Source organism: Carassius auratus, chromosome 21 (genome assembly GCF_003368295.1).
Source record: "Carassius auratus strain Wakin chromosome 21, ASM336829v1, whole genome shotgun sequence".
In the NCBI taxonomy this organism is placed as follows: domain Eukaryota; kingdom Metazoa; phylum Chordata; class Actinopteri; order Cypriniformes; family Cyprinidae; genus Carassius; species Carassius auratus.
In genome coordinates, this window is record NC_039263.1 from 4,243,184 (window position 1) to 4,257,043 (window position 13,860).

At 40.3% G+C, this 13,860-nt stretch overlaps 1 protein-coding gene across 8 annotated transcripts in view; it reads right to left on the bottom strand.

Moving 5' to 3' along the window:
- Positions 1 to 580: 580 nt before the first annotated feature.
- The window catches only part of LOC113038263 (rap guanine nucleotide exchange factor 6-like), a 74,235-nt gene continuing 60,955 nt past the window's right edge, over positions 581 to 13,860 (bottom strand). For 5 of the 8 annotated variants that reach the window (XM_026195551.1, XM_026195552.1, XM_026195557.1 and 2 more), the window contains 12 exons: positions 13,367 to 13,753; positions 12,403 to 12,614; positions 11,244 to 11,367; positions 10,849 to 10,872; positions 9,889 to 10,106; positions 9,413 to 9,595; positions 7,365 to 7,502; positions 6,976 to 7,086; positions 5,970 to 6,144; positions 4,523 to 4,938; positions 3,337 to 3,582; positions 581 to 1,697 (listed from right to left, as the gene is read on the bottom strand). In XM_026195551.1, coding sequence (XP_026051336.1) covers positions 1,675 to 1,697; positions 3,337 to 3,582; positions 4,523 to 4,938; positions 5,970 to 6,144; positions 6,976 to 7,086; positions 7,365 to 7,502; positions 9,413 to 9,595; positions 9,889 to 10,106; positions 10,849 to 10,872; positions 11,244 to 11,367; positions 12,403 to 12,614; positions 13,367 to 13,753 — 2,257 coding nt within the window. In that variant the 3' untranslated portion in view covers positions 581 to 1,674. The remainder of the gene's footprint in view (positions 1,698 to 3,336; positions 3,583 to 4,522; positions 4,939 to 5,969; positions 6,145 to 6,975; positions 7,087 to 7,364; positions 7,503 to 9,412; positions 9,596 to 9,888; positions 10,107 to 10,848; positions 10,873 to 11,243; positions 11,368 to 12,402; positions 12,615 to 13,366; positions 13,754 to 13,860) is intronic. The other 3 variants (XM_026195554.1, XM_026195555.1, XM_026195556.1) reach the window with 2 other exon arrangements.

The window sequence follows — 13,860 nt, forward strand, 5'->3', positions numbered from 1 at the left end:
GCACACTCACCGTCTTCAAACAACATGAGCGATGTCTTGCTCTCTCTTTCTCTCGCGCATATTAATCAATTGATACGATTGTGTCAATGTGTAAATAATTTAAAATGAGAATGTAAGTGTGCTCACCCCATTTTTGTAAGAAAAAATTTGATAAGATTTCATATCGCAATATATATCGCAGAAAAATAAAATATCACAATGTCATTTTTAAAATATCACAATGTCATTTTTAAAATATCACAATGTCATAGCACAATATCGTGCAGCCCTAATGTGCAGTAGGGCCCCTCAGGGTTACTCTACATGAGTAAATGTCACTTAACCCCCTCTGGGAGGAGGTGACTCAATTTTAATTAATCTGGTCTTGATAGATTCCTTGGATCCTCCAGAATGCATTGATACAATTACAGTATGTCACATTCGGTCGAATTCGATTTTCATGTGGCATTTTTAATTTCTTTGCACACCTACTTTTTCGAACTCACCAAAATTGTCTCAGATCATCTTCAGTCCATGTTGGCAAAAAGTTATCAAAGGTTTTTCGATAGAGAGTTTAGAGAAACAAAGAACTTCTGCCCGGTAACAGGAGCAATCACAACCCCAGATTTATTTCAACAAAATAGTGAAAATACAGTTTATATAGTGGACTCTCTTCTCAGCTGTACATGATCGGAAACATTCATTTACAACAAAACATACAACAATATGAATAAAAAAAAAAAATTATACTTCTATATCATTAATACAATCAATGCTGTTCGTAGCAAAACAGCACGTACTAAAAATAAGAAGAAAAGCATCTGGGTCCATACAGGTAAAGTAAATGATAAAAATGTAATACTCCAGTTATGTCCCTTAATATAATACATTTATTTGTTTCATTTCAACCCTATGCATCTAAGGTTTAGTTCAAGTACAAATGTATTTACTTGCTTACAGAAAGCAACGACTATGAAACCATTTTCATTCTATACAAAATGTCCCGTTTAAAGAGCATCAGCTAACAAGGAATGAAAATGCACATCTAGCATATAAATATATTTTCCCTTGACAAGCAGTATCGATCTCGTTCACTATGTACAACGACAGGAGTAGCAAATCCAATAGCTGAGACTGTACAAATCAGACGACGCATCCGCACCATCCTTATTGCGTAAAAAAAACAGGCAGACGCAGCACAATGCGCATTTCAGCGAGAAGAAACACTGTAAACAGAGAATGTGTGTAAACACGTCATATGGTGAAATCAAGCGTTCGCCACCGAACCGTCCTGATCTCACAAAGCTCGTTCCACTTCACAAACAAACCAGAAGAGTGTGCATCGTTCAAGTACCATAGAGGTTTAACTCTGAAGCATATTTGATCTGTGTTGGATGCAAGAGGTGCTGCATGCACACGGTGTGATGCTCTATCAAACAAGAGGAACTGAGTGGATGGTGAGTGGAACAAATCATGACAGGTGAGAGAAAATCAAGATGTCAGCTTAAGGAAGCATTTGGAGAGACGGAGGAGGCTTCAATGCTGAGAGATCTTTCTTCACCGGTCACTGAAAACATCCGTCTCCAGTTGGTCAAGGATAGACTTGTTTTGTCACTGAATGACTTCAAAGATGCTGCAAACCTGAAGAGTACCTGGAGTGTAAAGCAGGAGTGTCCATGAAGCACAGACGTCCGGTCAAACAGCAGAAACCTGCTCATCTGAAACACACAAGAGGACAAGCACATGAAGTTGAGTTCGAACCATCACTGCTTCTTCAACACTGACAGCAACACTATTCACACCCGACGGCATCTAAAACACTTCCAGGACACATTTCACCCCTGTGTAAATAAAGATAAAGGACTGACAGTTTGTGTAAAATAAAGCCTGTGTTGTACGATGATTCAGTTGGACTGTTGGAGTTTGTGCACTAGCTGAACAAAAACATATCATTTAGGGTCTGTGCTAATTTCACATTTAGAATTATTTTCATATTTTAAAACATTTCAAATTTCAGTATTTTATGTTGTATGTTTAAACCAAATCATCATTTAGGCATTTGTCACTGCAGGTTAAATGCATCCATGTCCACTCTGAGTTACATTAAACTGTGTAAAATAAATACATCTAAATGCTATTATATATATATATATATTTCCATTTTGCATTTACTTGTACTTTTACTTTCAATACTTAAGTATATTAAAATATGCAAATTAGCCCCAGTTACCACCCAATCACTCCAGCTCAGACTACCTTCTCCACTTTCACTCAGTTAACTGTAGTAGTGGCAAAACTGCAGCCATATTCAGTATGCTTGAAACAGAAACTGATTCTGAAGAGGAGGCAGGGTAAATTATTCTAATTTATTTAATTATATCTAATTTAAAGTCCATGTATCAGAATTGTAATGCTTTTTATGTATCGATACCTACAATAGCAGAAATAATGTGTTGCTTTAAACCTGGATTTTCACCAAAGGGGTCTTTAATTCTTTCCCTGCCATTGACTGAATTCTCCAGCTTTCTGTGTTTCCCCTGTTTTACAGTAGGGGGCGCTAATACACATCTTCTGAAAGAGCACTGAATCTCTGGACAAAACACCATGAAGCAGCAGCAGAAACAAGCTCACAAATGTACCCAGACAGCAACATAGTGTTGGCCCAGATCCGGCCCACATCTGGCCCGCATGAAATCCATGCGGGCCAGAGGTGGGCTGGATCTGGGCCAAAACTGCTTGCAGGGTAAGCAGATGCATATGTAAAATAATGCGATCATCAAACAGCATATAAATCAAACGGGTCTGACTACACCAAGTGAAATGTCAACCTAGGAAGGACTGTGTTTAGGATAATGAAGCTTTGGGGCTGTCTGAATCTGATCCAGATGTAATCTGATAAAAAAATGATTTTCTCTCTCTCTCTCTCTCTTTTTTTCCTTTAAATGAAACTTACTCACATTCAAGTGTTTTTTTTTTTTTTAAATGCATGAAGCTAGAATAATTTTTTCTTTCTTTTAACATGATGCATGTTCAGATATTCATACAACAACATATTCCGGGGGCCATTAACATTTTGTGAAAATAATAAAAAATTGTTGCCTTAAAAAAAAATATCTGATGGGGAAAGAGTTCAAAAGGTATTCTAGTTGCTTTCTTTTCTTTAGTCTGAAACAACACATTACAAAAAGCCAAATAGCCCAAAATCAGAAAATTGACAAATGTGTGAAAAAAACTATGTAGTGTCCTGCCTTAATATCAGCTTAACAAGTAGTTAAAAATCATATTTTTTTTCATTGTTTGGCTGGAGGGGTGAAATGCGAGCCGTGTGTCTCTGTCCTGCAGGTTTTGACCACATACCCTCCTCACTATCGGCGTGAGAATGGAGAGTAACACTGGGCGTTCTGGACAGGCTGGGCTCGGCGAGGCTGTGTCGCAGCTTGGACCTCTGCAGGGCCACACTATACTCGGGCGGCTTTACGTGAGCCGGCCGCAAGACTCCTCCGTCCTGCACGGCGTCGCCCAGCGCCAGGCCCTGGTACCCCGGCGGAGTCGGGGGCGGCGCTTTGAACCTATCGTCTTTGCAGGGTGACGTTACACAGTACACTGGCAGGAAGCAGGCGGAGAGGTGCAGGAAGTGACATGATGAAGGGGAAGGAGCACAGAAACATACAACACAGACACAGACACAAAGCAAACATTAATGAATGAAGAGGGGTACATAAATCAAAAAAGACATTCACTTAGACACTGACACAGCTGCACCAATCACAACACAAGCAGAACTGCATTAAACCTGAGCCGCTCGACACAAACAGGGCACAGAACACTTCTACAGTAAAATAAGTTTCTTATAGAAGAAGATGAAATTAATATAATACAGGAGAATGTGTCATAGGGACTAGGAAGTAGTTTCTAGCTACTGAGAATGACATTCAATAATATAAATATAGTCGTTTAATCGTGTTCTTGCTGACAGGACTGAATAGTTGCGGTCACTCGAGGAGAATGTTTACAATTTACAGAATGTTCCTTTGTTATTCAAGGGATGCAATTTTGTGTTAACAGCTGAATGCTTCTGGTCATTAATATAAGTGAATAAAGGATCATAGTTTTCTATTGTGAGTGCTAATTCTATTTAGAAAATGTTAAACACATATGTGATCCTGGACCACAAAACCAGTCATAAGGAACCATTTTTAAAGCTTTGAAACATCTCTCCATTGCTGTATGGTTTGTTAGGAGGATAATATTTGTCTGAGATACAACTATTTAAAAATCTGGAATCTGAGCGAGCAAATAAAATCTAAATATTGAGAAAGTAATCTTTAAAGTTGTTCAAATTAATTCTTAGCAATGCATATTACTAATCAAAAATGACGTTTTGATATAACTTCACATGGTTACGTGACACCAGTTGTGCCCTATTTGTGGAAAGCCCAGGACATCCTGGATAAACCTTTCTACTGATTTAAGTGGTTTAAGAAACAATCGAGCCAGAAGAGCTGCACATTTATCATCTAACGAGAGGACAGTGAGATCTCACCTATGAGTCCCTTCTCCGTGCTGGACGTGACGGTCTTGTACGAAGCGTCTGTGCTTTGCTGATCTTGCGTCTTGCGTTTGACGGTGCTGTAGCTGCCCTCGTAGGTGTCCGACAGGGAACTAGAGGACGTCCAGCTCTGTCTGGACCGACCGAGCTCAGATCCGTCTCTGGAGCTGCTGTCCTCTGTCAAACCCGGGCTGATCTCCACCTCTGCGATCGGGCCGCACAGGGGCGTGTGGCGATGGTTGAGCAGGTCCAGAGCTCGCTGGGCTGGAAGAGTCTGGAGGTTGTCGTGAGAGTTACTAGAGCAGGAGGTCCAGCTCCCGCGGCCGCTGTCCGAGGTTTGTTCGGGAACCGTCAGCTCCTCTGCGCTGCGGGAGAACAGGAAGCTGGGATCCCTCACGGCTGAAGATGAACTGGGACGAAAGAAAAGCACAGTGACTAAACAATTACCCGCATTCAGCTGCGAAACATGGTGAACGTTTAAAATATTCTGTTTTACTCAATATACCCTGTACACATGGTTTATATACTAATTTATCAATACACACAAATTAGCATTTGAGCGTTATAAGAGGATAATCACATGTTTAAAAAAAGATAATTAAAAGATTTTGTCATTACTAGTAAAAATCTGTGTATAGAATGTGTTACATTTAGTCATTAAGCGGTCTCTTTTATCCAAAGCAACTTACAAATAACGACAACAGAAGCAATAAATAAATAAATAATGTTCTTATCATTCATGTGATGAACAGTTTACGGCGGATTTATAAGTGCATTACCGCCCCCTTTCTCTGAAGTGGACCATTGCCACTCTATCGTCAATCTTAATTAGGAGTGTTGACTTGAGAGATAGGGGACGGTAAAGCAATTATAAGTCTTTGATCCGGCGTAAAGCAAGAAGAAGAAGACACCTCACACGCAGGCTGAAGAAGAAGACGCAAGTGCACTCAGGACAGTTCAGACATTGCAGTGCATCAGAGGTGAAAAACATTATAAATACAGTTCAGTTTCTTGCACAGACCGATCGTTTCATGTCTTTACACATCAATGTATCGTCACGAGACGCAGGGTTTAATTTGGTTTTGTTTGTGATTCCCAACCAATGACATTATAAGACATTATTTAACAGACTGCAAAATCTTGGTTTGTGTTCTACTGAAGAAACAAAGTCACCTACATCTTGGATGCCCTGGGGGAAAAAATATAAACATCACATTTTCATTTTTGGGTGAACTATCCCTTTAATTTGTGGAGGGGTTAATTGAGACGTTTTAAGACCCTGATATTTCATTCTTTTTATGGCCTTAAGCTGAATCTTTAAATGAACCCCTGAGATTGTTTGCTCATACTACAGCACAGACATCATGACTCCAGCAGAAGTGATTCAGATCAAGCTGCTTTGGCTCGAGACGCTCTGAGGTGTTGTGGGATACGCTTGTACCTCGTGCCGGGCTGACTGCAGTCGGCTGGAGCGTCTGTGGGCGTCTCAGACGGGACGATGATGGAGGGCGCTGTGGGCATGGAGTCCACGGAGCCGTTACTGACGATGCTGGAGCGAGAGGAGATCTCGCTGGAGTCGGACAGGTCGGATCTGCCGGAGGGCAAGAGTGCGTAACCTATGAGAGAGAGAGAGGAGACAGAAGATCAGCGCGTCTGCCGTCACTTCTCACATGCTTAGTTTGATGATCAACACATATAATGCAATGCAATGCAATGATGCTTGAGAGTTGAATAAATAAATGTTCTTCACTGAAATAACTCCCTGATTTTTCTAACAAATGACCTCTGGATAATCAAGTAAACAAATCGTCTTCAGTCCATTAGTGTGCATCTTAAAATATTACTAACAATATAAATTTTTTTCTCAGCGCTGAGCATGACATAGACCCAACGGCGCAATGCAAACTTCTGCCTTTATTACACAACTGATGGAAAACTAACAGTCTGATCATTACAGAGAAACTGAACTATGACACATGAAGGCATCCGGTCCTGATCCTTCACTCCGGTCTTCCTTCACTCACCCTCTGTGAAACAGCAACACTGACGGTTTTCAGACCGAATCACACATTCAACATAATCGGCCAATATAAACATTTCTTGACATGCAACTTAGATTATTTAAATCTGAAAGAGTGTGTGTGTGAATAATTGACTACAGGGTGTTCCTCTCTGGCTGAACTACACTGATGCAGAGGAACATGAACGGCTCATCGTGACCAGTCACACAGTTGTCCTCCTCCTGTGTCTGTCTGTCTTCAGACTGTCTGCCTGCTGCTCATCCTGTCTCACTGTCCCAGATCTGTCCCTGGACTTGCTCCTGTCTCTCAAGAGTCTGAAGGGGGACCTGAAACGCTTGCGTGTCTCTTCCTGTCCCTGTCTGCTCTCTTCCTGTCTGCCGCTCTGACAGGTCATCCTCAGGATCTGTCTCTGAAGGAAAGCCCCACCTATGCCACCCGAGCGTCCTCCTGCCGTCCTCACGCCGACCTCGCTGGCCAGAGACGAGGACGAACCCGACAGGTTCGGCTGACCGAAGTTCTGTCTGGGAGCTCTGCCCACTGTGAGGAATGATGGGAATATTTCAGAAACACTGAAGCTTGAATATCACTAAAAAACATGAATAACACTTGAAATAATAGTCAGAAAACTGAAACACAGTTTAGTGAGTCTTTTGACAAAATCATTTTAAAAAAGGCCTTTATGGCTCATAGTCGAACACAGAGAGGATAAACAGCTTTCATCTTTATATTTCATCTTATGCTAGAAATCCCATGCCCTGTGTTTTAGTTTTCCAGTGTCTGGTATTCAGGTGAGTGGAGGTTTGTCGGGGTCGTACCCTTGCGAGGAGATCCCTGTGGGGAGATGGTGGGACTGGAGTGCAGGGACGAGACGCTGGACGTGTCTTCCGGTCTCTTGAGGCTCGTGTCATCGGCTGCGCCAGCTGCTTTCTTCAGCGTCTGAGGTGAGTTGGGAGCTGAAGAGCACAGCAGACACACACACCACTGAAACCATGATCACTTCCTGAGCTGCTAGCGACATACACTGCATCCCAATAATCATACTATCCATCCTAAATAGTATAATAAGTGTGTACCAAAGCATAGTATATTGAAAAGAGTATTCCACAACTCCCTGGATGATCATATTGGGCTCAATCCATTGCACTTTTGCTAAGGATTCGGTTGAGAACTACCAACACAAATAAAACGTGTTTAAAAAAAAACTACAAACATGAAAGATGTGCGTGACCCATGGTTTATGATGCATTTCAGACAACTCAAAATTAGGATTTTTCTCACCTCCTACTTGGAAATAAATTACATTTATGCATTTAGCAGATGCTTTTATCCAAAGCGACTTACAGTGCATTCAGGCTATCAATTTTTACCTATCATGTGTTCCTGGGGAATCAAACCCCCAACCTTGCGCTTGGTAATGCAGTGCTCTACCACTTGAGCTACAGAAACACTTTTTATCTTTGGATTACGTTTATTGTCCTGTTCTGTTTATTGACAGATTTTTGTTTGTTTGTTTCAAGTATAAACTCACTTCAATAATTCATATCAGTCAAATCACTGCTTCTGAATCAAGGCAGTTTGCCGGGGTAATGTCATATTATATAATCACAAAACTTTACCAACAATTCTTTTCTTGAGTAAAAACAGCATACAAATAGTCCTTGTTAATTACAAGCACTCTTAAGCACTTTTTAACAAAACAAGCCAATTTTTCAGGTTTTCAGACTTTGAATTTCTAAAAGCCAAATTCAAGCTCCTTGTGCGAAACCTGTGTAACTCAAAATGAATAATCTGCATATGAATTACTTTAAACATGTATTAATTTATAAAATGTTCAATTATGTATAGTATAAAGGTCTTAAGAAAAGTAATAAGTAGGGATGCAACGATTCAACCGCAAGCTGGTTGAAAATCGAATCAAATCGCTTGAAATGCTAAACAAATCGTGATTCATTTAGGTGTACGAGTTTATATGAATGCATGTCTGAGAGGACCTAACTTTAGAAAAGTTTAGATGGTATTTTTTCTCTCTAAAATGCATATTAAAGTTCATAAGTGCAGGCTTGATTTGTTTACAGCAGTAACCAAGGAAACGCTTTAAGCTCCACCTGCTGGCAGAGAGTGAATCTGCGTCTCGTTCAACTCGTCTGCTGTTTCTGTTTCATAAAGATATTTTAATGTGTAGTTTCACAAAACTGAAGACAACCTATTCTGTTTTTGCTTTAAATTTCTAAACTATACAGTCTATTTTAGATTAAAAACTGCACATGTTGCAAGTATGCAGCATCTTTGTTTGGATCATTATTAAAATGCAGTGGTTGAGTTAATTTTAAGTGGAAAGAGCACAGACAAAGCCTTATTTTGTTTATATGAAGAGATTTATTCTATTTTTGTTACTTATTTATTAGATTTGGGGTTTGTTTTAAAATTTCAGTTTAGTTTTGTTATTTACATGATATTTAAATTTGGTCATTTAGCAGATGCTTTTATCCACAGCGACTTACAAATGATGACAACAGAAGCAATCCAAACCAACAAAAGAGCAATAACAGTCCTATATTAGTATATAACTATAGTTATATTTCAATTTCACAAAGAAATATGCAGCATTTTGTCCACGCAAAGATAACATGACACTTTTAATTTATAATTTGTCTTAAATCTCATTTGAATAGAACCTCAATTAATCGAATCGTGAATCGAATTGTGAGTTGAGTGAATCGTTACATCCCTAGTTTTGTGTTTGTATCTTTTTGTATAGTCTAAATTTAGCAGAGGAAATGATGCTTATGTTGAAAAATGGAAAAGTAAAATAAGCTTCAGTGTGTAATCTGTCACTTCAGGAAGATTGTGATGGGCCACGTACCGAAGGAAGCAGACAGGTCTTTGGCGATGCTCTTCTTGCGCAGAGGGTAAAGGCTGACGGGAGGAACCTGGAGCACCTGAGAGACACGGTTCTGAGACTTGGCTGAAGACACACCGGAGGAGCGCAGGGACACCGAGGACATGTCTGATTTAGGGGACCGCCGCTCGTTCGGGTACTTAGACACTGCAGGGGAACACACACAAGACTTGCTTTTCACTAATTAACCTTCAGCAAGTATCAAATTTATTAGGCAAGTTAGGAAGCTTAGCCAGGACGTATGGTCACCTTACATTTATTAACGTGACTGAAGAGCTTATTCAAATGCTAGGCTATAGTAAGGGATGCAAATAAGTGGTGCGCAGGTGCACAACCAACCACATTCCTACACACTCAGTCCTATTTGAGATTCACAAACCCAAACCATTTTACACAAGAGGCTCAGTAATTCAGCACAGGCTGCTGATCAGAGTACGCACGTGTGCTGTAGGCCGTTTCGCACTGCAGTGACATGATCTGAAACTTCTCCTCGTCCGTCTCCACCTCCAGGTGAGCCAGGTACTGCTTCACCTTACGTGCCATCTGGGCGTCCTCGTACAGCTTCTTGGCGTTGAGCAGAGAGCTGCGGCGCACGCGCTTCTTGTGATTGCCCTGAACGTCCAGCAGGTTTGAGTTAGTGCTGCCCTGACTCAGAGACCTGAGGAAGCAGACGAGGAGTGAGAACAACAGCTGACAAACATCTGCTTCATTCCTATGGACTGATGCTCACTAGTAAATGGGAGGACAATCACAAACAGAAAAAAGACAGTAGCATCCACAAAAGTGGAATTTCTGTCAGTCTTGTTTTTCATGTATAGTTTATGAGCTTCTTGCATGTACACTAAGTAGGATTTAATAAAATAAAATAAAAATTCAGCAAGGATGCATTATATTGATCAAAAGTAGACACTGAAGACTGGAGTCATGATGCTGAAAATACAGCTTTGAACACAGGAATATATAAAATTTTAACATATTCACATAGAAAATGGTTACATAAAATTGTAATAATATTTCACAATATTACTGCTTTTGCTGTAATTTTTAAATCAAATAAATTAGCATAAATAGCCTTGGTGAGCACAAGAGAACATTAAAATCTTATTTATTCCAAACTTATAAAATACTTTTTGTATTTGTAGAACTCCATTTGTAAAAGTCCTTCCATTTATTTGTGAATATGAAACACTCTGAGCAAACAATGACTACTGCAGCGTAATGCGGCCATGCAACGTGTTCAGTTCCATTAATGCATGAATAAATCAAAACCGGCGTCCACGATCTGTTACGTGAAGATCAATGGTTTAGAGGATGAGAGAGAGGATGGAAGAGTAGCAGGAGTTGGTGTGTCCAGGTTAACGGTCAGGACACATTCAGGACATGCAGGACAGCACACTTACCCTAAACTCTTCCACCTCTTCTTCCTATAAGCAAAGCCCATGAGAGGCAGAATACAGGTGAACAGAAAGAGAGAAACACTCAGACAGACAGAAAGCACCACCAACAAAGACTACACTTGATCCTACCACAGAAAGAGAGAAAACATCTGCTGTATGTGTGCAAGTGACTTGATGGCAATGAATGAATTTGACATCTAAATAAAAACATAACGAAGGATAAAACGGATGTGATTTTATCTGACTGGACTGTGAAAAGTGAGCGGGGTCTGACTGGACACACACTGTGTAAGTGACGGGTTTTCCCCATAAGAGTAACATACCATTAGAAAGAAAACAAAAGTGAATCATTCCCAGTAAGAGCTTGAACAATGTGTGCAAATGCCTGCAATCGTCACCTCTGTCTGAACATGAGCGCTGGGTCCATGTTGGCTGACGTCATGCGCACCACATTTCGGATCTCCTTGGCGATCATTCGTAACTTTTCGAAATTCACCAGGCCGTCAACAATCGAGTCGTTACCTGAGAAAGATAAGAGATGACGGAAAAGTATTTTTAACAATGCAGACACATGTGCAGAGCTGGGTAGTAACTGATTACATGTAATGTGGATCCAAAAGTAATCTGTCTATGACCCCCATGTTTGTTTATGTATTGCAGAGATTCCCAAACGTTTTTGTCACCCAAACTCCTTAAAATAAAATCCTTACTTAAAATATTTCGATAATTTAACAATTTCCAAGTTTACAGTTCTCTGATATCAGTTAATGGTAACTGACATGCAGGCGAAACAAATAAAATATTTCTACTTTTAGTGATCAAGTGTTTCAATAATTTTTTATTTTACATTTTTATTGTTTAATTGTTAATTTTTTATCAACTCGCCAACCCACAGCAGTTCTTACATTAAGCCCAGTTTGGCAAAGTTCGGGAAGTTAAGTTTAATACATTTTATGACGTTGATCTTTTTTTTCTCGTTTTTTTTATATTGAATTGACACTTAATGGTAAGTGTAGAAACAAATTAGATATTAAAAAAAGTAGTCCAAAAAATTTGTCAAAATACATTACCTAAAAAAAGAAGTACCGTATTTTTCGGACTATAAGTCACATCAGTCCAAAAATACGTCATGACGAGGAAAAAAACATAAGTCGCACTGGACTATAAGTTGCATTTATTTAGAACTAAGAACCAAGAGAAACATTACCGTCTACAGCCGCCAGAGGTCGCTCTATGCTTTTTTGGTAGGATACAGGAGCACTGAGCAGCATAGAGCGCCCTCTTGTGGCTGTAGACGGTAATGTTTTCTCTTGGTTCATTTCTCTCGGTTCATGTCAAATTAATTTTGATAAGTCGCACCTGACTATAAGTCGCAGGACCAGCCAAACTATGAAAAAAAAGTCATACTTATAGTCTTATAAAATACGGTAACCTAGATTACGTTACAAACTGTATAAACAGTTTTCATCATGTGATCTGTAATCAGTTAAAAACTACAATTTAAAAGCAATCTGCACTGCACATGTGTATTTGAGAAAGTAAACGTGACCTACTGACCTTCGTGCAGGAAGGTGAGGTCTTTCTTGACCATTGGAAACAGGGGGATGATGGGAGGCTGTACGCTCTGGCTGCTCAGGATGTTGCGGTATTTGGCCATGTTGCGAGACGGGTCGAAGATGTCCTGGAGGTCACGGAAGAGTTTCTCATACTTACTGGGTAGTTTCTCCCACGTGCTCCTCAATCGAGCTACTGGAGCCAGATTAAGACCACTGAAGAATGCATAAAACACAGCACATGAACGTCACGCACGGTTCTTCAACGTCACTTCTTACAGAATCTGCCAACTCTTTAACCAGTCGCAAAATAAGAGAGATTAAAGATGCATTTTATGTTCTGATGAAGCCGCACAACTACTGCAAAACACTAGGGAGCCAAGAGCATGTCAAGTTTTGAACATGATAATTTGAGTAAATTATCAGTTATGAATTATTTTGTCCAGAAATAGCTATTAGAGGACTCTAAAGTGCGATCATCTCATTTGCAATTACGAATTGAAAATTACTGCATGCATATAAATATTTAGGCACACCAATGTGAGTGACCCGATCTGCCCTCTGCTGAAACTAATATTAGCATCTGCGAAAAACAGATTTTGCAAATGCTTCAGTCCAGTGTGTATGTCTTTACACTCTGGAAAACCGTCAAAGGTTTCTTTTTACAACATGCTTTGCAGCACTGTAGCCAGTCAATTTTATTTAATTATGTCTTGTAGTGTGTGCATGTTTAAGATTTGAGGGTGAGAAAATCTGCGAAGATTGCAACCAGATTTCATAATAGTTTAGGATTTTAAACTCCTGTAGGGTGAGCCTGGTTTTAGGCAGAATTTTGTTGTAAAGAGCTAAGTACTGTGCACTTGTTAATCCTCTCATTATAATAAACCAAGTGTGTGCACGGTGTAAATACGAGATTCATTGTGCAATGTAGAGCATCACTGATTATTACAGAAGTTTGTGAGATTCACCTAATGACGGCGAACATGGAGTTGAAGTTCTTGCACTCGCGGCAGTGCAGAGCGATCTTGATAAAGTGCTTGATGGTCTTCATGCGTTTGAGTGCGTTGGGTTCGCGCAGGATCTCAGTGGCCACCCAGAAGGTCTCCTGGTTGATGACCTCCTCGAACTGCTTCAGGTAGCTGCCGCTTCCACCGCCGGGGTCCAGCTTAAACAGGTTGTCCACGTACTCGGTGGACTCGATGTTACGAAACAGGCTGAAGTCTCTCATAGAGAGCTGTGCTGCCACCTCCACAGTACTGAGCTGCAGGAGCCCGATCTGACTCTCCCTCAAGAGCTCCTGAGCGTCTTCATCAGAGCAAAGCGTCTCGGTCTCCATGTTGTTCTTCAGGTAGTACCTGAGTAAACACATGAATGATGGGATTACTATAGGTTTGGGCATGGTTTGGGTTTTTTACGATACTGGTGCCAAATTGTTATTTTTAAACGATACCGGGACTTAAAC